Source organism: Procambarus clarkii, chromosome 17, assembly GCF_040958095.1.
Source record: "Procambarus clarkii isolate CNS0578487 chromosome 17, FALCON_Pclarkii_2.0, whole genome shotgun sequence".
Lineage (NCBI taxonomy): Eukaryota > Metazoa > Arthropoda > Malacostraca > Decapoda > Cambaridae > Procambarus > Procambarus clarkii.
Window position 1 is genome coordinate 15,535,797 of NC_091166.1, and position 22,043 is coordinate 15,557,839.

At 47.0% G+C, this 22,043-nt stretch overlaps 1 protein-coding gene across 1 annotated transcript in view; it reads right to left on the minus strand.

Moving 5' to 3' along the window:
* Window positions 1-1,295: 1,295 nt before the first annotated feature.
* LOC138365505 (WAP four-disulfide core domain protein 2-like) overlaps window positions 1,296-22,043 on the minus strand; it is a 194,179-nt gene continuing 173,431 nt past the window's right edge. Inside the window, exons 4-5 of the mRNA XM_069325792.1 lie at window positions 11,596-11,791; window positions 1,296-10,721 (exon numbers count right to left, since the gene is read on the minus strand). Coding sequence (XP_069181893.1) covers window positions 11,635-11,791 — 157 coding nt within the window. The 3' untranslated portion in view covers window positions 1,296-10,721; window positions 11,596-11,634. The remainder of the gene's footprint in view (window positions 10,722-11,595; window positions 11,792-22,043) is intronic.

Sequence of the window (22,043 nt, forward strand, 5' to 3'; positions counted from 1 at the left end):
CCTGAAGGTCAATAATGACGGCGCCGTACCTGAAGGTCACTAATGATGGCGCCGTACCTGAAGGTCACTAATGACCGCGCCGTACCTGAAGGTCACTAATGATGGCGCCGTACCTGAAGGTCACTAATGACGGCGCCGTACCTGAAGGTCACTAATGACGACGCCGTACCTGAAGGTCACTAATGATGGCGCCGTACCTGAAGGTCACTAATGACGGCGCCGTACCTGAAGGTCACTAATGATGGCGCCGTACCTGAAGGTCACTAATGATGGCGCCGTACCTGAAGGTCACTAATGACGGCGCCGTACCTGAAGGTCACTAATGACGGCGCCGTACCTGAAGGTCACTAATGACGGAGATGCCCCTGAAGGTCACTAATGACGGAGATGCCCCTGAAGGTCACTAATGACGGAGATGCCCCTGAAGGTCACTAATGACGGAGATGCCCCTGAAGAATTCATGACGCTCAGATGATAAATTTAGCATCATCAATTTTTCAACCCATCTTCCTGTTTAGTTTTTTATGTAGCTATGTGGATCATTGTACATATATTGACGTAAAGTATAGTAGAACTTGGTAATATTCACTTTATTGTCTGAAAATCCTAAAAAGCAGATTTAAATATTCCTAGGCCAATTATAGTACATATATATGTGCTAAATTAGGCCTCTGATAGCGTGTATTAGGCCTAGGAAGGTTAGCTTAAGTTAGTTTGACTTTTAATTTATGTTGAAGTTTGCTACAAAAATACAAAACTTTCTTAGTTGGTCCAAATTTAGTAGTATCGATTTCTACTGCCTATTTGCCTTTTACGTCAATATATGTACGATGGTCGTCATCGTTATTATAAGTACTACCTAAACAGGAGGATGTGCTGAATTTTTACACAATTATTGACCAACTAGAATGTCAGGTGAAAAGAAGAGGTCAGACGAACAAACAGCGGACATATTGCCTTTCGTATGAGATGAGCCAAATAATAATATGACTTCAACACCTGCTGAAGCAACAAGCTACGTCCAGTGTTGTCAAGAGCTAAGTGATGCTTCTCTCATAGGTTACACCTGTTATAACTCCTATTACAGGGTCCTTGTTCTCTTATTGGTGGTCACTCCTTTCATTCAATATGATCAGTCTACTGTGCTACTGGACTGAATAGTAAATTAAGTGATAATGTAGCAAGCCCACAGTTAAGGGGAGGGAAGGGCCGGTCCCCAGGGAAGTTGCTTCTAAAAGTTTGCTGCTGAAAGATATGATTACCTCACCCCACAATGGACATTCAAAAAATTATCGTATCATCTATTATTTTATTTCACTAAAGACCTTCCCATTACAAAGCCCGGTGCAATATCTATCTACCTTTACATTATGGGACAAGACTCCACATAGGCTGGCGTACGACTCACAAACAAAATACTATAGGTAGGCCTACCACCTCTGAAGGAGGTGAACATTTTGAATTATCCCTTAGCCCTCAGTACATGAGAAATCCTCTCTGGCCATAAACCCATACAACACAATAACAGTGGATTATGGTCAGAGTAGCAGTTACACGCAACAATAATAACATGAGACTGGTGGCTGGTGCGTTGGTAGAGAAGAGGTACACTTAATGTGATGTGAAATTACCACAAACCTTCATGACACATCCATTACGGACGACGTCCAGCAGCAATTGAATCGCGTTCCCAGGAGCCAAGAGGAACCCAAATCTCTTACTAAAAATTATCATTTTAGCAACCATTCAACCACCACCAATCTCCTGCTTATGCGATATAAGTTCAGTGCAGCAACAACAATTGTCAACACAAGATTCAGCACTCATAACTTAATAAAATAATTGTATAAGAAAGTATTCATGGTACGTTTCAAAATGTAGATATTAGCATTCGTATATTGTTATCGTTAATGATCAAGTCGAGATTTGAAAACTTCAGCATAGACTACAATTAAAGACAGTAGGAGAAAAGTTCTTAAAGCATAAATTAAGTTTAAGTAGCCAACAATAAGCAACTTTTAATCCGTGTATTATATGCTATGTATGAAGATCCGTGTATGAAGATATGTTATGTATCTCCAAGGCTAGAATGCAATGGAATAAAATTTATTTTTGTATTGTTCAAATAATTATATTTTCTCTAGAATATGTTGACCAAACCACACACTAGAAGATAAAAAGACGACGACGTTTCGGTCCGTTCTGGACCATTATAAAGTCGATTGTGAAGAGACGAAATTGGTGATGGGCATAAGTAAGGCAAGAATGAGGTGAGGAGGAGGAAATCTTGGAGGAAGATAAAAGTAAGGCGAAAGATAGGGGGAAATAAAGAGTATTAGATAATCATTGTCATTAGACAATAAAAGAAGTAAATAGGAACGAAAGAGAAAGTAAAAGCAAAATGAAGAGAAAGAAACAAACAAAGGGTAGGCTCATATTAGGTCATGTTTGTTAGAGAGGTTGGAGCATCTGAGTGTGTACTGTGAAAGGAAGAGTCAACAGTAACAAAGCCAGGACTAAGGATCGTGTTGGGTAGGTTGTGTATTAGAGCCGATTCGACAAGGCGGCGTCTGTGAAGAGTAGAGGCAGGAAAGATTATTTTTGACCAATCAATAAGATGATTAGAATCCCTAACATGACAGAAGAGAGCATTGTTTGTGTCTACAGACTTAACACTTCTTTTGTGTTCCTTAAGTCTGTCATCTAGTGTACGGCCAGTTTCCCCAAAGTATTGGAGAGGACAAGACGAACAGGAAATACAGTAACCAGCAGCATTAGAAGCAGGAGAAGTGTGAACAAGATTAGTACGAAGAGTGATAGTTTGTCGAAAGTCGAGCTTTATGTCAAGAGGTTCCAAGGGGTTGTCATAGCCAGGGGGTGGTAATGGGGACGAGCTCCCATGACCTATAAAATGCTCCTATACGGCATGCGTCTCCAATAGCCTCTGACAACCAAGTCCAACTCCTGGCCTGCACGGGTGGCTTAGTCTTTAAGTCCGGCGGAACTGCTTTTACCGACAGGAGAAGGGGCGAGGGCGTGCCTCTGGCGCCTTCAAACCAGCTGCTCCGGGTAGATGGGACTCGATAGCCTGGGAAGGCAGCCCATCTAGGGGAAGGAAAATCCTGATTTTAAACCTCCGCTGCCTTGCGGCCATACCCCTTTTTTGGGAAAGGCTTCAGGAGTCAACCTCGAGGAAAAATCCGGAGTTGGAGCCCCTAACGCAGTTCGTTGTAGACGTCGACCTCGTTCTGGCAGCTCCTGCGACGTTGCTGGAACCATGTGTACTGGCATTTGCCTTTCTATTGGATAATTTCAGCAATGTGGAGAGGGGGGACCTGCTGCATGGGTAATAGCTTCTCCATATCTACCTACCCAGGCTTTGCGCCCTGTCAGGGCGCAACTCCATAGTCTTCCGAGACTGAAGGATGCCTACTACTATGTCAAGAGGACGAAGTGTATTAGTAAGTAAGTAAGTAAGTAATTATCAAAAGAAGGCACCAAACCGGGAAGGCTATGTAGCACCATCAAATGTGCGGAATAATCAGAAGGTGCTAAATATCACCAAGGATGCCAATACGAGAACAAAAACACATAAGGCGAACGATATCAAAAGTATCCGAGTCACCAAGAATTCTATTGAGGGACAAGTGACCGCGAGGGGCGGTCAGAAAGCAAGACACACGCTTGTCCTGGAAGTCAGGACATTCAAAAAGGACATGCACGACCGTAAGAGGGACAATGCAACTAGGACAATAAGGAGCAGGGCGGCGCTCCATCAAGTGACCATGGGTGAAGTGAGTATGGCCAATACGCAACCTCGCCAGAGCTGTTTCCCATCGCCGGTTACGGTGGTAGGAGGACGACCACGAGGAAACACAACACTTAAGAGTACGTAGTTTGTTACCAGTAACAGACGATCAAGAAGCCTGCCAATGGGTAAGGACGGAGGAATGAATAACCGAGTAAAAGTCGGAATATGGAATACCTTTACGAGAGATGGGACAAGAGCGAACAGCTTCCTTGGCGGCAGCATCCGCATGCTCATTTAAAGACACACCAATATGGCTGGGAACCCAACAAAACTCAACTGACTTAAATTTACTGTGAACAAGAAACAGCCAATGCTGGATCTCGACAACTACTGGATGAATTGGATTAAAGGACCCGAGAGCCATGAGGGCACTACGAGAGTCAACAACAACTACAAAGGAAGACTGACAACGAGAAAGCAGGAGACGAAGAGCATAGAGAATAGCATAAAGCTCCGCTGTAAAGATGCTAGTCTCCGGAGGTAAGCGACACATATAAGTGCGATCAGGAAAAACAACAGAGTAGCCAACACTGTCCGCAGACTTAGACCCATCGGTGAAGACAGAAACGGAGCGGGAGTGAGAAGAAAAGTGCTCAAGGAAAAGGCGTTTTAGAACCGTAGGAGGAGTAAAAGCTTTAGTGATGCGGGTCAAGGATGTACAAAATCGTGGAAGGGGGACTCTCCACAGGGGAAAAGAAGGAACAACACCAGAAGAAACATTAGAACTACGAACGGAAAGAGAATCCTGTAGGCGAGATAACCGGACAGAAAGAGGGACGTGGTGAAGAGGAACAGGAACCGCAGGAGAGGTAAAAGTTAAAGCACGACAGAGGCGAGAGGAAGGATGTTGTAAGGACCGTGCAAGATAGCGAAGACAGTGGCGATCACGGCGGTCCTGGAGAGACAGGAAGCCAGTGTCAACATACAAGCTAAGGACGGGAGTCGAACGAAAGGCACCAGAACTGAGGCGCAACCCAGTATGGTGCAAAGCATCAAGACGGCGAAGAGTAGAAGGAGAAGCAGACGAGTAAGCAGGGCAACCATAATCGAGCTTAGACAGGACGAGAGAGGAATGTAAAGCAAGGAGAGTGCGCCTATCTGCCCCCCAAGAAGTATGGGACAATTCCCGAAGGAGAGTAAGGGCCTTAGAGCACTCAACACGGAGGTAAGAGGTATGGGACGACCAAGACAAACGAGTGTCAAGGAATGACCCCAAAAGCTTCGCGGAATCTTTGTACTCAAGGGGATGACCATAAAGTGTCAAAGAGGGACGAAGAACGACACGTTTCCGAGTAAAAGTCATGGCACAAATCTTAGAAGTAGAGAACTTGAAGCCATGATCTGTGGCCCAAGACGACACGGCATCAATTGCAAGTTGAAGTCAGCGCTGAAGGAGAGGCGAATCATCACCCTGACAGCAAAGGGTAAGATCATCGACATAGAGAGCGGAGAAGACACCTGAAGGAAGAGAGAAAAGAAGACCATTGCGGGCCACCAGAAAAAGAGTAGTGCTCAGAACACTACCTTGGGGCACACCTTCGTATTGCTGAAAAGAGGTAGAGAGAGCGGTACCAAGTCGCACCCGAAAGGAACGACGAGAAAGGAAGCTGCGGAGAAAGAGAGGGAGATGACCATGAAGGCCAAAAGAATGAAGTTGAGATAGAATATGATATTGCCAAGTGGTGTCGTAAGCCTTTTACAGGTCAAAAAGGACGGCAACTACGGAGGTCTTCGCAGCAAAAGCAGTACGAATATAGACCTCCAAGTTCACCAGGACATCTGTCGTGCTGCGGCACTTGCGGAAACCAAATTGAGAAGGGGAGAGGAGGTGATGATGTTCCTGGAACCACATCAGACGAACGTTAACCATACGTTCAAAGAGTTTGCAGACACAACTTGTGAGGTCAATAGGGCGAAAGTCCTTAGGGGAAGTACCCAGAGACCCCGGTTTGCGAACAGGGAGGACAACGGCATCGTGCCATTCCTCAGGGACTGACGACGACTCCCAGATCCGATTATACAGACTCAGTAAATACTGAGACGTGCACGTAGGGAGATGGCAAAGCATCTCATAATGAATAACATCGGAGCCCGCCGCCATAGAACCGCAGAGGGCCAGGGCAGAACGAAGTTCAAAGAGAGAGAAGGGATCATTATAGGGAAGCCGAAGACGAGTGCAGAAATCTAAGGGACGAGACTCAAGGACAGGTTTACGAAGAAGGAAAGATTGGGGAAGATGAAGACCATAGCTAACAGAAGAAAAGTGGGAACCCAGTTCGGAAGCGACCTGCAACGAGTCCGCCACAAGAGTACCATGGAGGTGAAGGACCGGTGAAACATCGGGAACGAGCTTACCCGCTATCATGCGGATACGCTTCTAGATCTGTGGCAGAGGAGTTTCGGACGTAATTGTGGAGACATAGGATGCCCAACATTCACGCTTAGCCGTACGGATGGCCCTACTGGCCACCACACTCGTTTTCCGAAAGAAAAGAAAAAAATCGGCCGTCTGCCGACGGCGGTGCCTCTTCCAGGCTGCACGCTTACAGCGGACAGCCCGAGCACAGTCTGCATTCCACCAGGGAACGCACTTCCGCTGACCCCGAGAGGAAGAGCGAGGAATAGAGCAGAGGGCAGCGTCGAAGACAGTGTCACGAAAAAGGAGGAGAGCACGAGGGAGAGGCAGAAGGGAGTGGACAGAGAGAGCAGCACTGAGGGTAAATAGGTTAAAGTCCGCCTTAGCAAACTGCCACCTAGGGAAGGAGAGGGAAGGGCGAAAAGAGAAAAAGGAAACAAGAGTGGGGAAATGGTCACTGCCATGGAGGTCATCAAGAACCTGCCACGTGAAATCTAAGTAAAGAGAAGAAAATCAGAGAGAAAGATAAGACAGGAAAGGGTGCGAGTCCGAGAGTCCAAATGAGTGGGCTCACCAGAATTCAGAAGAGACAGGGAAGAAGAGAGGATAAACGGTTCAAGAAGGCGACCTCGGGTATTCGTCAGAACATCACCCCAAAGAGAATGACGACAATTGAAATCACCCAGCAGGAGCACAGGCTCCAGCAAGGAGTCCAGGAGGTGTTTCAAATCAGGAAGAGAAAGCGGGACACTCGGGGGAGGAGATAAATGGAACAAACTGTGTACCATTTCCCCACAAAGATACGAGCAGCAGAACAATGGAGAGGAGAAGGAAAAAGTAAGGGGACAAAGGGAACATCAGCGCGAATCAAGAGAGCAGAAGAATTAGGAGCCCCAGCAACGGCTGGGGGGGAGGGAGAGAAAGGAATAGGCATGAAAACGAACAGGACGAGCACCAAGCATCGGCTCCTGGAGACAGACACAAAGGGGCGAAAACCACGAAATTAGAAGTTGGAGTTCGAGGAAATTGGTGTAATAACCTCGAACGTTTCATTGAAGAATAGACATCGACGAGAAGAGAAAGGACAACAACAGAGAACAAGGAAGAAACAAAGGCGAAAGAGCAACATAGCACGTTAAAGAATATCAGGGTCGGGATCAGGGTCAGCAAAGTTAGGGTTAGGGGGCATGGGTAAACTGAGCAAAGACAAAGGAAAGGAAGCGGGAGAACAGACCAGAGGTGGGCGGTCGGGGTCCGGAGGAGGAGGAAGAGGGGGAAACAACGGAGAGGAGCAGTCAAGGACAGCAGCAGGAAGAGGGGGAGTAGAAAGAGGGGAGCGCACCTCAGCAAGGGCAGCAACCGAGAGGGAAGCAGGGGCCAAAAAAAAACTCCATAGCAGGAACATGGGGCGCAACCACTGAAACGGGAGAGGAAGGAGCAATAGAGCCAGTAGTAGGGGCCGGGGAAGAAAGCAAAGCCTTCTTACCCGCTGGGGGAGGAGGAAGGAGAGGAGCCAGGCTTACGCTTCTGACGTAAAGAGACCGGTGTCCCAGCAACTACGTACCGGGCAACGGATTCCAGCTTCTCAACAGGAGAAGCTGAACGAGAGCACACACGACGGCCGTTAGGAGAGCAATGGACATCCGCCTGCACCGACAGGCGGCGAGGAGAGTCAACAGATGGAGGAGAAGGATGGGAAAGAGACGAGGAAGAAGACACAGGAGACATGACAGACTGGGTAGAAAGAAGGGGAACCCCAGACAGAGGACCAGGAGGGGGACCCTTCGGGACAGAACTCAAAGGAACAGAGGAGGGGGCAGTGGGCGCATCAGGGTCCAAGGCCCGGAAACTGTTGTGAGTCTGAGGAAGGTGGGAAGGACGAGGAGAGGAAAAGCGCAACACGCGAGCATAAGAGACGTTAGCATAAGGCGGGAGCCGGCGAACTTTGCACCTCGCCTCGGGAAAAGATAAACGCTCCCGGTGCTTCAAGTTGAGGACGGCTGCCTCAAGCTTGTAATAGATACAGGCACGGGAGAAGGTAGGATGGGCCTCACCGCAGTTGAGGCAGCGAGCTTGGGGAGAAGTACACTCCGACTTAGAGTGGCCTTCACCCCCACACAAAGGACAGAGAGAGACAGTCTCAGAGCAGCGGAGGGCACCATGCCCAAACCTCCAGCACTTGTTACAAAGCCGAGGAGAAGGAATATACTCCTGGACAGAGCACCTGGCACCAGCAAGAATGACAGAGGATGGAAGGGTCCTACCATCAAAGGTGATCTTCACCACTCGAAGGGGTTGACGGCGACGACCACGAGGGGGACGAGTAAACGAGTCTACCTGGAGGACAGAATGGCCTTGGGCATCAAGGATATGCCGAATGTCATCGTGGCAGTCCTGCAGATTCCAAACACCGGTTGCAACATGGGGCAGGAGGAGAATAGTTCCAACACTGGCATTCAGCCGAGTGTTCTTTGAGACCCGAACAGGGATCTCGCCAAGGCAGGATAAGGCAGCCAACCGGGAAGCTGCATCCTGAGAAGGAGCAGCAACGACACGTGTACCGAGACGAGTGGGGTTGAAAGTAACAGATGCATCCACGGAATCAACGAGATGCCGATGGTGGGAGAAATCGTCAGGAGGCGCAGAATCAAGAGAGAGGAGATCAAAGTATTTGGCCCACGAAGCAGGACCAAATAAGGCCTGATACGCATCAGTACAGGAAGGAAACGAGCGAGTGCGGCCGTGGCGCTGACGGCGGTGAGAACCCCCAGAGAGAGAGGGGTCAAAAGGCGCAGTAGTCACAACCAGAGACTTAGCCGCACCAGGGGACGAAGTGGTCACCACTGGGGGCTTGAGGCTCGACCCAACCACAGAGAAGGGAGGGGAGCTGGGGGAAGAATTCAGGACGGTCATAGGAGGAGCAAGGTCGGGGCCATATGCAGCGGGGGCTACAGAGCCCGGTCTTCCGATACAGGCCGACTCGGGGGCTTGGTCGCCCACCCCACGAGCCTGAGAGGGTACAAAGAAACATTCAACGACATATAGACGAAGAGAAAGAAATTCATCCAAGAATGTGCTATTACAGGAAGCTACAAGAATGTGCAATACAGGAAGCTATTGCCGATCATGCCAGGGCCCCCCAGGGGTGCCCTGGCAAACGCCACCTTAAGAACCATCAGTCCGTCGAGATCGGGTTCAGCGACGAAAGGGGGATTGACAATAAAAGGAGCCATTTATAAAAGATTGACAATAAAAAGAAAAACGAGAGTCGAGAGTCCCTCGCTCGAGACGTCGGGTAGTACAGTTCTACGGGTGCAAGCGTATGCCTCCTCAAGCACCCGGGCGTCAAAATAGAAGAAGTCCAAAGGAATAACCAAAACAAGCAAAAGGTCAGCAGGAAAAGACAAGCAGATAGGAGAAGAGGGAGGGAGAAAAACGAAACAAAAGGAAAAGGAAAAGGGAAAAGCGATCCAGCACAATTAGAGAAGACAGCAGCAGAAGTGCAAGGCCACAGAAGGATAGAGGACTGTCCCACGGAGCATCACATTCTAGCAGCCGTCCACTAAGCCCCCCTCACGGTGCCAACGGGCCGGATGGGGAATGGGGAGTGTATTAGTAAGATGTTTAAGTTCAGATATGAAGGGAAAGCAGAGCACGGTGGCACGCGTGTTGGAAGCAGGTTTTGGATAAAAGAAATTTCGTTTAGCTTGAGAATAGGCACAGTTGATAAAATGTAAAAGGTAACCAAGGCGAGAGAAAGATTTGTAGATAAAGGAAATTTCAGAATAAAACAACTGAGGGTCACTGATGCCTAGAGCGGGAGGAAGAGAGACGAGGACACTTTTCTTAAGAGGAGGAGAATGGTAGGAATCAGAAGTGAAGCATCGCTGATTCGGTCCAGGACGGATCGAAACGTCGTCGTCTTATCATATTCTAGTGTGTAGTTTGGTCAACATTCTTCAGCCACGTTATTTTGACTCATCATCTGCTTCACTAGAATATCTTTTCTTTAAAAGCTTACCTACATTTATTTAATATAAATCATCGTTTTCAGTTTGTTTTGTATTGTATTTTTCCCTTATTACATTGAAGTGTCAAGAATGTGCATATTTTTCAGATATTAAAATTAGTTTACTTTTATAACTTACCAATATAGGGTTAACTATATATATAACAACTTATAAAGTTTTATGCTAAATAAAATTACAAAAATGATAGCAATAAATAACGTTATGGGACCAGGCTGAGAGTAACACAAATTTTTATTATAATACATCACAATCAGCTCTAATTGACAATTATTGTGTTGTCAATTAGACAGTGAAGGTGTGTAGTGTTGCGCTGTGCTTAGGGCATCAGTTGGCCTTAATTTAGGCCTGCAGCTTGTCCATGACCTGCTCCTACAGGCTAGTTCACACACTCCAGACCACAGCCTGCCACAGCACAACACCGCCGGCCCTTGTCCCTCCTCCACCACTGGCGGCAAGAGATCTACCGTGGTTCAAAACCAGCTTGCAGACTTTTCCAAACGAATTTGGGTACGGGCAGTTTTTCCTGTGGAATATTTTATAGCAAATGATAAAGAAAACTGATAAATAGGTTAATGACTAAATTTATGATCAAACTGTACTAACAAGCCAATTTGCTCTCAATCATCAAAAGCTTCAATATAGAACAATAACAGCTGGTTAATTAAAGGTTGAAATTTTAAGATAAAGGTCTGTGGAACACTGAAAGACTTGAAAGTTGTGGAACATTGTGGGACTTACTGTTGTGTTGTAGTGGCAAGTTGTGGAACATTGTAGAGCTTGCTATGTGTTGTAGTGGCAAATTGTGGAACTGGGGGTCTGCCAGCTGAGTGGACATCGCTTCGGATTCGAAGTCCTGAGGTTCCGGGTTCGATCCTCAGTGGTGGCGGAACCAAATGGCCAGTATTTCTGTCATCCTGGCGCCCCTGTTACCTAGCAGTAAATAGATACCTGGCAGTTAGACAGCTGCTACGGGCTTGTTCCTGGGTGTGTAACAAAACAGAGGCCTGGTCGAGGAATGAGTCGCGGCGACGCTAAGCTCCGAAATCATCTCAAGAAGATAACATTTTGGGACTTGCTGTTGTGTTGTAGTGGCAAGTTGTGGAACATCTTGAGATTAACATTAGATGATTTCGGTGCTTAGAATCCCTGCAGCCCGATCCTCGACCAGGCCTCCTTTTTGTATCACCCCCCCCCCCCACCCCCTCAGGAAGCAGCCCGTAGCAGCTGTCTAACTCCCAAGTACTTGTTTACTTCTAGGTAACAAGAGCATCAGGGTGAAAGAATTATTTTTCCATTTGTCTCCGCCTCCACCGGAGATCGAACCCGGAACCTCAAGACTATGAATCCGAAGCACTGTTCACCTAGCTGTCAGGCGCCCCTAACATTGAGGGACTTACTGATGCGTTGTAGTGGCAAGTTGCGGAACATTGAGGCAATTAGTGTTGTGTTGTAGTGGGATCACATTTCCTGCCACACATGGGCTCCAAACAGCACAGGAAATGGGGACCAAACTTCTTGCAATCCTGGTCGTTGTTGCAGTTATGCATGAAATGTATACATCTGAGTAACGGGTTAGAGAGCGGGCAGCTGGGCCTGGGGAAGACGGTGTACATCACACATCATTAACTCATGTTTTACTACGCACAGAAATCACATTAACCTGATATATCAATGAACAAATCCAACTGGAGTCTTGATGATGGTTCGAACCTATGAACTGGGAGTTCCCACATGCGCTCTACCATGTCGCGGTAGAGTGGACTAGAGCGCGCCTGGGAATACCTAGTGCATAGGTTCGAACCCTCAGCACGGCTCGTTTTGGATTTGTTCTTGTTTTAGTGAAAGTGAAAACAGAATATGGTCAAGAAAATTATTATGCTCATCACTTTATATAACACCACCTTCCTAACACCAGACTTGTGGCCACACGTCACAGGCCACAGAGGCCCTAACTCGATATAACACCACCTTCCTGACACCCAGTGTGAGGGAATCTAGATTCCCTCAGCTAGTTTTCCTAGTTTCTAGATTAGGCTAGTCGCTCTAGAAACTGAAGTTTTCAAACTAACATATACTTGTGGGGTGTTGAATGAAAGCTTATGTTAAGGACTGTCGGTTGGGACTGGTTAGAAGTCTGTGATTGCTCTGTAGAGAGAATTACAGAAATTTTCCTGTTTCTGTGAAATAGGATGAGGAGGATACTTGACTAAAACCGTTAGAGGTGGGGGGGAGAGTTGGGTGAACGTTGCCCCCCCCCCCAACATGTGAGACAGTACGCCACTGTCTTTTAGGCCTCCCCCTTCTTGTGACGTCACAGGACGCCTGAGGCTGTGATTGGGTTAGGATCTCTGCTCTGAGCTGTGATTTGGCGCGAAGAGCTGTGGTTGGAAGCGGCATCTTAGTAGTGTGCCGGCTCCATGCTGATTGGTCAAGACAAGGTAGGGGGGGGGGAGATATGGGCATTTGAGTGTCCCTGCCCACCATAGAGTCAGTTTGAGCTGGGTAGCAGGTGGAAGAGGACGCAGCTGGGTGGAGATGGCCGCCTGCCATCTCCACCCCCGTTAATCGCTGTCATTCCCTTGTTACTCAGCGTGGATGGCACTCCTGCCATGCTGGGTTGTGTCTAGGCCCAAATTTGCGTGAAATTGGGGCCGATGTGACAAACTAAGAGACAGTTGCAGTGTTAACCCATGACGCAGATGGCAGAGCCTCATGGTGCATCAGATTGATCCCTCATCCCTCGGGTCTGAGCATCCTGTGTAGTGTCAATGGACAATTGGTGTTGGGCAGTGTAAGTGAGTGTGATATTACAGGCCCCTGTTGGATTTTTGGATTCCGCCAGGCTGCGTCAGTGTGGGGACGCCGCCGGCCATTGTCACCCCAGTGTAGAGCAAGGCAGGCTCTGGTTTGATGGGGTTGTTAGTGATTCCCCATCCGCGTGTGTACGCCTGTGGGCAGCAGCCTGCCAGCCCGAGGCACCCATGTGCGCGGACACCACGGGCCGCCCGCGGCCCGGGGGGGGGGGGCCACCAACCCAGGCCACCCACGCGGCCAAACCCCCACCTCACCCCGCGCACCAGCTCAGCCGGGTGGGGTGCTATGACGTCATGCGCTACCCGTGGCCACCCCCAGGCCGCCCGGCCACTCGGCTCGGCCCAGCCCGGCTTGGCTTGGCCCGCTCGCCGGCCACCACTACCACCACCCTCCCCCCTCTCAGCTCGGGAGGGGCGCTGTGGGCCACGCAGTGGCCACATGCCTTGGCCACCTCCTTGGGCCACTTGGCCACTTTCCCGGGACAGCCTAGGGCCACATCTTATCGACGCATGAGGAGCAAGCTAAGTGTTGACAGCTAGTGTGGTAGTGACCAGGGGAAGGATTGATGAGGAGGTGTAGACGTGAGTACATTTATCATTGTGTACAGTGTGATGAGTACTGGTGGAAATTCCCGGTAAGAGTTGTGTCAGAGCCTCACCAGGCTAGAGAAGCAGCTGAGAGACAGTTGTTTGTAGCACGTCCAGGTGACTGGTAGGGCGGTACCTGGAGATAGATGTTGTACACGGGACCACACTGTAGTATCATAATGTATATATGTGTAGACTGACTCGAGTATGTAACCAGTCAGTGTAGAGATTTACCATATAAATGATCCAGTTGTCGATTCTATATAATCGGTCTGACTGGATTAGTGCTATGAGTATCAGCATGTAAAATTATAATCATTAGAGGTAGGCAGGCCAGGTTGCAGGGATGTCAGTGGGTACCCTGAGGTCTGTGTAGTTAGTTACATTTACCTGATAATATAATTTTCATTGATTATGTGAATGCCATTTCTATGCGTTCATTTGCATGCTTTATGTACTATGTTGTGTGGTAAGTCAGTAGATGTGATTGCTGACTGATTGCCTAATGATGTCATTAGCATGTGGGGTATGCTGACGGCATCATTATGTTGCAGGTTTGTGCAGTATTGTTTCAGTTTATACGATATTACTGCCCTAGGAACTGTGTTGAGGGTTTAAGGGAACTCTAGGATTATTCAGGGGAATTCACAGTGCTTAATGAGAGCAGGCAATTGATGGGTTAATTGCCTTGCTGAGGTAAGTGTGTGTTCACAGTAGTCCTTTGCAACGGTTGCAAGAAAAAGAGGGGGACAGTAATATTGGTATACTCTTGTGTGTTGCACAACCGTGTGTCATTATTGTGTGGGCACAGTAATTAGCGAGTTGCAGTAGCCGCAACCATATGTGGGCAGTGCATTTGTGTTGTTGCATGCCATTGTAGTGTGACCTATGTAACACTGGGGTTACTTTGTTTCTTTAAGTTGTGTTGAGGAGTTAAGGATTCAGTGAGTTAATAATTGGGGAATTAACTGGATAAGGGGTGCACACTTATTGTTGAGTGAGTGAGGGCTGTTATGAGAGAGAACAGCGTTGAGCTTGAGTGAGATACGACTCAGGAGCAATTAATTGTCCGTGTGACAACTAATTGACCACTCTAGCTAATTACGTAATTAGCTTTCTCATCATGAATTCACGTAGTGGGAGAGGATCTGTCAGTATTTGTGTTAACGTAATTTGCTCGAGACTAATTACCTTTCTGGGGTATAGCAATTAGTGGCTCAGGTTAATTAGTGGAGTAATTAACATTGGAGAGCTCCGATGACCCGGTAAAGCGAGGTCATGGAGCTAGCATAAATCGTTGTATTATTCATATCCTGTCTGAGGACAGTGGATTAGTGGCACATCTTGTTAATTAGATGTAATTAACTCCTTTCCCGTGAATTCACAGAGTTTGATGAGACCTGCTTAGGCAGTGCGGAGTGAGACGTATTTATGGATGATTAATTATTGGTCCTGGTGACAGTTAATTAATTGCTCAGAATTAATTAGGGTAATTAACACGCACTAGTAAATTTTTGACACAGACTGTTGAGAAGCTACCAAGTTAGGGTAGGCTTAGTTAACGTAACTCAATGGGGATGTAATTAGTGGTCCGTTTTACCCTAATTGAGGATTACTCACTGAATACTTGCTGGGAGTCAAGTGTGATGTAATATAAGTTTGAGTTATTGTTAACAAGAGAGACAAGTGTTAAAGATTAACGTAGAGTATCATCATGATGTTGTCTAGTGTGAGACAATTGTTTGGGATTACCGTAGTACTTTGTTGCTGACTGCTGCGATCAGTCAATTAACATAATTAATCACTTAAGGCAATTTCTTTTGGTTGTCGTCTGGTGACGAGAGTAGAGTAATCTAGGGATTTGTGGAGCTGTGTCCCAGAATCCCGCCTTGCCTGTCTTTGTTACTGTTTACAACAGGGCAACTTCTTGTAGGGAGTTGCAAAGAGTGTTCACACTGGGTTGTGATAGAGGGGGTCACTGTTGGACTACCCGCCTAGTTACGTGAGTCTCTCCTGGGGGGCGGGCGGACCCCTAAGCTTGTGATTATAGTAGCTATCAGGGAAACCGAGACACTATTGATTGCATGCTTGTGTCTTCAGTGGATATCCTTCATTTGTTCAGTTAGTTCATGTTGTCAGCCCGAAGTGTCAGCAGGATGGAGCCTGCTGTCACTTCTCGAGGGGCTGTTGAATAGCTGTGTTGCAAATGCCACTTGTTGGACAATAACGTAACCATTCGCTGTGGTGTAACTTAGTCTGTGATATTTTTCTTTGATTTGCAATATTGTGTCATCAGTGGGCACACCTGTGTTCAGGTTAGTTCAGTATGCAGCCTCACAGCAAGGGTTGCTATTTAGCTGTTTGTTATCGTGCCACTGGATGGACATTAACGTAACGTAAACTCGGTAATGTAGTAGTTAGTCTCTTGTTATTAATAAATTGTTATGTTATAGAAAACGGTCTTTGATGTCAACCCTTCAACCATATTATTCCACCATATTTCTGCATATTACGATTATATGTTGATGTGATCTTGATATGACGGCTGTTCTTGGGAATTCGAATTCCAATTCATAGCGCCACATCAAATATAAATATTTGATTGTGAGAACCCGTCGGTTACCCTTTATTAGTTTTAACGTCCTGTTTAACTAGGAGGATAGGAAGAGGATACTGTCCACAATAGGCCAGCGGCCTATTGTGGACAGGTTTTCACCCCTAGTGGTGGAGGTCTGGCGGTTTGCTCCCGCTTTTCCTTTTTCTATTGGACTCATGCTTTACTGCCGTGAGCAGACTTTAAACATGTAGTCCACCTCCTAAGGGAGGTAGGCATAGAAAAAAAATCTCACAACCAGTCTTGTGGCCACACTTCACGGGCCACAGAGGCCATAACTCTATATAACACCACCTTCCTAACACTTCTCATACTCAATCCACAACTTTTCCACAAGAAAACAATAACATGAATGAACCAACTCGTCCTCCCAATAGAAGGTCGCATTTTGACGTATACTTTACCTAGAGTAAAAAACTGGTCATACTAGAACACGGCAGCGACTCGCGGAATTGACATAATGTCCCATTTTCTGTTTTGGGTCCTCTGGTTGATGAGAAGAGGGACACTTTAGCCCGACAGTTTCTTGACGTTGGAAAACGTTAGGAGGACGGGCTGGCAATAATTACGAACTTAAAAATTTTAATAAGCCAAATTTATTACCAAAAAATATTAAATACTACTGAGTTCCCATAGTATTAATAAAAAAGTAATTTAATCAGATTTCAAAACAATTATTATATATTTTTTGATTCGTCATATTCCAATCACGTCAGACCCCATTACTGGAAAACGTCTTGCTGTTAAGATACGTACAAACTCCCATATTTACCAAGGCAACGATGTTAGCACAAATAAATTATATTCACTCGCCCTGCAGTGAGAGAATTTGGCCATTATTGTTGCACCAGTCACAAGCTGGTGTTATGGAACTTTTACTCAACATTTCCATGTGTAACTTATCTGGCTCTTTCTCTACAACTTCAACGTTTCCTCTCAACGAATTCTCTTCAGCTGTCCCCACTTCAAAGCTCGCCCTAATCGGAATCATATCCTGTATATATTCATTGATTCATTCACCTGAGACTAGTCCACTATGGGATCACCATAGCCCGTGCTACTTGGAACAAAAGTTCCAAGTAGCTTAATCTTAAACAACAACACACACTTGAGAGATTTACTCACCGAGAGATGCACTCTGCTTCTCAGAGCACATATACTTAAGAGTGCAGTATTCCTCTATACTATTTACAGATCAAAATAATCTTGCTGGCTGGTCAATAAGCACTTGTGGTTCCCTTTACAATCCTCTACAACTTTATCGTAACATTAAGCCCAGCAATTTTCAATTTATTTCTGTATTTATAAATAAAGAAATAAACCCCATACTCATCCCGTGGGCGGTGGTGGCATGGGTTACAGAGGCACATAATGGGTACAGGAACTGAACCCATTGTTCGTTTAGCTAAGTGACAATCTCTAAACCTAATTACACAATTGTTAATGCTACATACAATAAGCCAATTTTACACTAAAATGTTGGACCTAACATTATATATAAATATTTAATATATAATGTTAAAAATTAGATGTTCATGTGATTTGACTAAATCTAGTGATAAAATTTTTGTTTCTTTTGATCTGATTATAATAGATCACCAATTGGTTGATGATCAATGGATGAAAACTAGCTCTCAAATATTTAGAAAAAAGTTGAATGTGTCACCAATACTAAAAAGGGGGGGGGGAGGAAGGAAGGAATTATCAAGGGAAAGTGCCAAGCCATTACGACTATATAGCACTGGGAAGGGGACAGGATAAGGATTTGGGATGGGACGGGGGGAAGGAATGGTGCCCCAACCACTTGGACGGTTGGGTATTGAACGCCGATCTGCATGAAGCGAGACCGTCGCTCTTCCGTCCAGCCCAAGTGGTTGGGGGGGGGGGGGAGCGCCCACCAATTGTGTTTTATAAATAAGAAATAAAATTGAGGCCTCAGAAGATAAAATTATTATAAACATTGTCATTTATTGCCTTTTTTCCTTAAGCTGCACAACGCACCTGCAGGCCCTCGTCTGGTTTGCGCAACGCACCTCCGGGTATTTGTATTTTTCACGTTCCATTCAAAACTCCAGTTGCTGCATGGGGTTCACATCAGCTGCATCAGGGCTCTTGTAAACAGACGTCATCTTTAAAAAATCGTGGTCTACATTCCCGGGTGTGAGAGGCTCAGTACTGAGTGAACAACCAAGGCCAGCACACGCAGCATGAGCTCACAGCACTGCTGTTCAGCTTATGACCACAGCATCGCCTAATAATATTCAATATATATATATATATATATATATATATATATATATATATATATATATATATATATATATATATATATATATATATATATATATATATATATATATATATATATATATATATAAAAATAGGAAGGGAGTACCACCTCTAGCTGGAAGAAGGGGGACCCATAGCCTCGGAGGAAACCACGCATAACGCATTAGAGGGAATGTTTAGATCCCCTCCAATACAGTTTCTGTGTGCTTTTCTCCTACCACCCCCTTCCTTGAATATTTTTTGTGCTTTATTATGCATTTGATGGTTACAAGATATACATGGGTTGATACAAAAATAATAATGCAAAAAGGTGCTTAAAGGTTATGGATCTCTTGAAGAACACAACAATGGGAAACATTGATGAATGTCACAGACGGGTTCGATCATTGTTACAAGTCAAACACTTCTTCGAATTCCTCTGAAGTTGGACTAGTGCCCAAGACGCAACAGGCATTTCCCCTCTGAATCGCAACACTGAGGCGCTGGAACAAGAAACTTTTTGCTCTCTGGTCTTTTGTAGCGCTGATCAATTTGTCCCCCAACTCCTTCAGGAACTTCAATGCACATTTTCCCCACGAACCGAGGGTCTCCGAGCCGATCGGAACAAAGCTGTAGCAGTGTGCTAGACCTCTGTATTTAATAATTTTCTGCGATTCCCTGAAAGAAGCAGCACCACCGCTTTCACGTGTGCTGTAGTGGAGGTAGGTACTGGCCAGTGTGGCAGCGCACGTGTAGTCCCATACCACTTGCTTACCATCCTTCCAAGGTAGCAAGGTGACCCCATCAGGGCGCTTCTGAGGGTCGTTAGGTCTGGATAAGTGAGGTTCTCTTTGTGCCGGGCAGCGGGCTGTGGCGAGGCTCCTCTTGATGATGTCGTTGACTTCTTCATGTCTTGCAATTTTACCCTGTGATTTACGACATACCAGACCATGACGACCATATTGGTCTGCCATCGCAGTTCCGCAGATGCACCTATGTTCGGTGAGGATGGGGGCGGCAAGGCGAAGGGCAACTCCAATGCGGAGAGCGTCATGACTGAGGCGAGTTCCCAGGGCTGCATTGGGCACAGCAAATAAAAAATCCCCGGCGTGGGGTGCTGTTACCGCTAGGAGGCGGGCTTTGTTTTCAGCATCAGCGTTGTCAATCATTGCTGTGACAGTCTTTTCCATTATGGGGCTATCCCAGTGGGCCTGCTTGTGGTCTTTTGGGACTTGTGGTCGGGGTTGAGGGTGTGCAATGGTGTCCCATTGTCTGGCTGCTTCGATGAACGTTTGATCATGAGTTCCCGCTGTCTCTCTCATACGCTCTGGTAGGATCTGCCCTACCAATTCGTTGGCTGCTGTACATGAGGATAAGAATGCTGGAAGTGCTACCTCAGTTGCCTTTCGTATGCCTATCCCTCCAAATCTCACTGGTAGTGTTGCTTGGTCCCACTGACTGTCATCTAAATCTAGGTTGAGCGCCTTCCTGAATATTGACCTGAGGAGCTCATCATATTGATTTAGAAGTGGGTTGCCAAAAGTTGGTGCACACCTTAAGAAGTATTTTAGCCTGGGCAGGGTAAGGCACTTTGTGAGAAGGTAGAGGGCATCGTGGGAGTCCAAGTCCCCAATTCTCTCTTCCATCCTCTTTAGGTCTCTAAACTTTTCGTCAAGGACTGCAGCAATGGCATTGTGGCCCAGAGGTGCTCCGAGTAGTGTGCTGTCGGTAGGTTTAACGACTGAGGCTTCTGGTAGAACTGATTTCACTGCTCTAATGATTACTTCACTAGATGCAATAATTTCGCACTTGGAGGGGCTAAGAACGAGACCCATGGACTCCCCCCGTGTCTTCACCAGCTGTAAGTCTTCTAGCAGGGAATCTTGTGTGCCTGCCAGAGTGCCATCATCCAGGAACCAGATGTTGAGCTCGCTGGACAGTCTGGTTGTAATTTCTCGAACCGCTATGCAAAAGAGGAACGGTGCAAGTGGGTCACCCTGTTGAATTCCCTCTGCTGAGGTGACTTCATGTTTGCCAAACAGGAGGGTTGAGTCTTTGCTGTAGCCTGCTGACACAAACGGGAGAATGCTTGGGCAATGTTCCTGGACTGCAGTGAGGATTGCTTCCCTTTTGACCGAGTTGAAAGCGTTTTTAAAATCTAATTTTACTACTGCCTGGTCTTCAGTAAGAGAGCTAATGTAGGCTCGTGCAGCATGAGCCGCTGCTTCACAGCCTTGGGGGACTCCAAACCCCAGCTGGTTGGGTTGCAGCATGGTGGCTGCTTCCGTTCGGATACTTCTGACAGCAGCCCTTGCAACTAGGCGGCGAAGGGTATTACCAACGGCAATGGGTCTGATTCCTCCCCCCTTCTTTTTGAGGGCACATAGGGATGCACCAAAGAAGAATGGTTTGATTTCATCAGGGATTAACCCGGCGAGGCAGTTGTTGACAAACGTTGTGATTTCTGTCAGGAGCGCTTCTGCAGCTGGGCCAAGAACAGGGTTCACCATTTCCTTCACATGTTGAGGTCTTACCCCTGTGTAGCCTCCTGAGGAGCCCGGGGGAAATGAAACGATAGCTTTATAAACCTCTGACTCCCGGAGGACGAGAGGTTCCTGATTAGGGGCGAGCCTGACCTGTGGGGAAGGTCCACCTACGGCCCTGACGGGGTGTTTTTCTCTCAGTGCTTGGGCTGTGGTTTCATCCCTGGGCAAAATTTTGTCCTCACTTGTGATTAACCTGAGTGCCCCGACTGTATTGCCCTCTTCAATTTTCTTGCTGACTTGGGTACCTAATTTTCTGTTGTCGCTGATTGTCGTACTTGGTCTGCCTCGGCGGTGTTTGGTGTGTTTGGGGAGGCGGACTAGGTTGTCAGCCCTCGGAAAATCCCTAATTGCTTTATTGACGGATGAGGCCAGTGTCTTGCCTCCTCTGTCTGGTACACCTAAGCATGCATTGCCAAAAAGTAACAGATTGTGCCAGGCTTTGATGGTATCAGGTGCAACAAGGTTATTTGACCCTCTGTTAACTTTTGCGATGAGGTCCGTGTATTTCCCTGCAGCAAAAGGGCGAGAGGCCTTTGGGATGTGGGTGAGTGTCCTGGTTGACGTTGCTTTAATTGCCTCTAGCAGGTCGTCTGTTGCAATGTAATCTGTTGCGATTTGTACTGGTGCAACAGGCTCCTGAGTGCTGCCTCCTCCCACGGGAGGCCTCCCTGACCCAGGATAGTCACCATGTTGGCGTATGACTCTGGAGACAGAGTTGATGCTGACGATGTTCCCACAACCACTGCATGTGCCTCTCCTTTGATTGGCTTCGGGAGGGGTGAGCTGGCTGGTAGCAGCTTCTTCTGCCATCCCCTTAGGTAAAGTGAATGTCACCTTGCACTGGAGTATTTGTCTCTCCCTCCTGGCTGGGGGGGACGGGGTTGTCCCCTATACTATGCGTCATGTCTGGGCAGATGTCTGGGGTGGGTGGGCTCGTGGAGGTGGTGGGTGGGGGTTGGGAGGCTGCGCGCTGGCCCGGTCTGGGAGGGGGGCCGGGGAGGGAAGGCGCGACCACC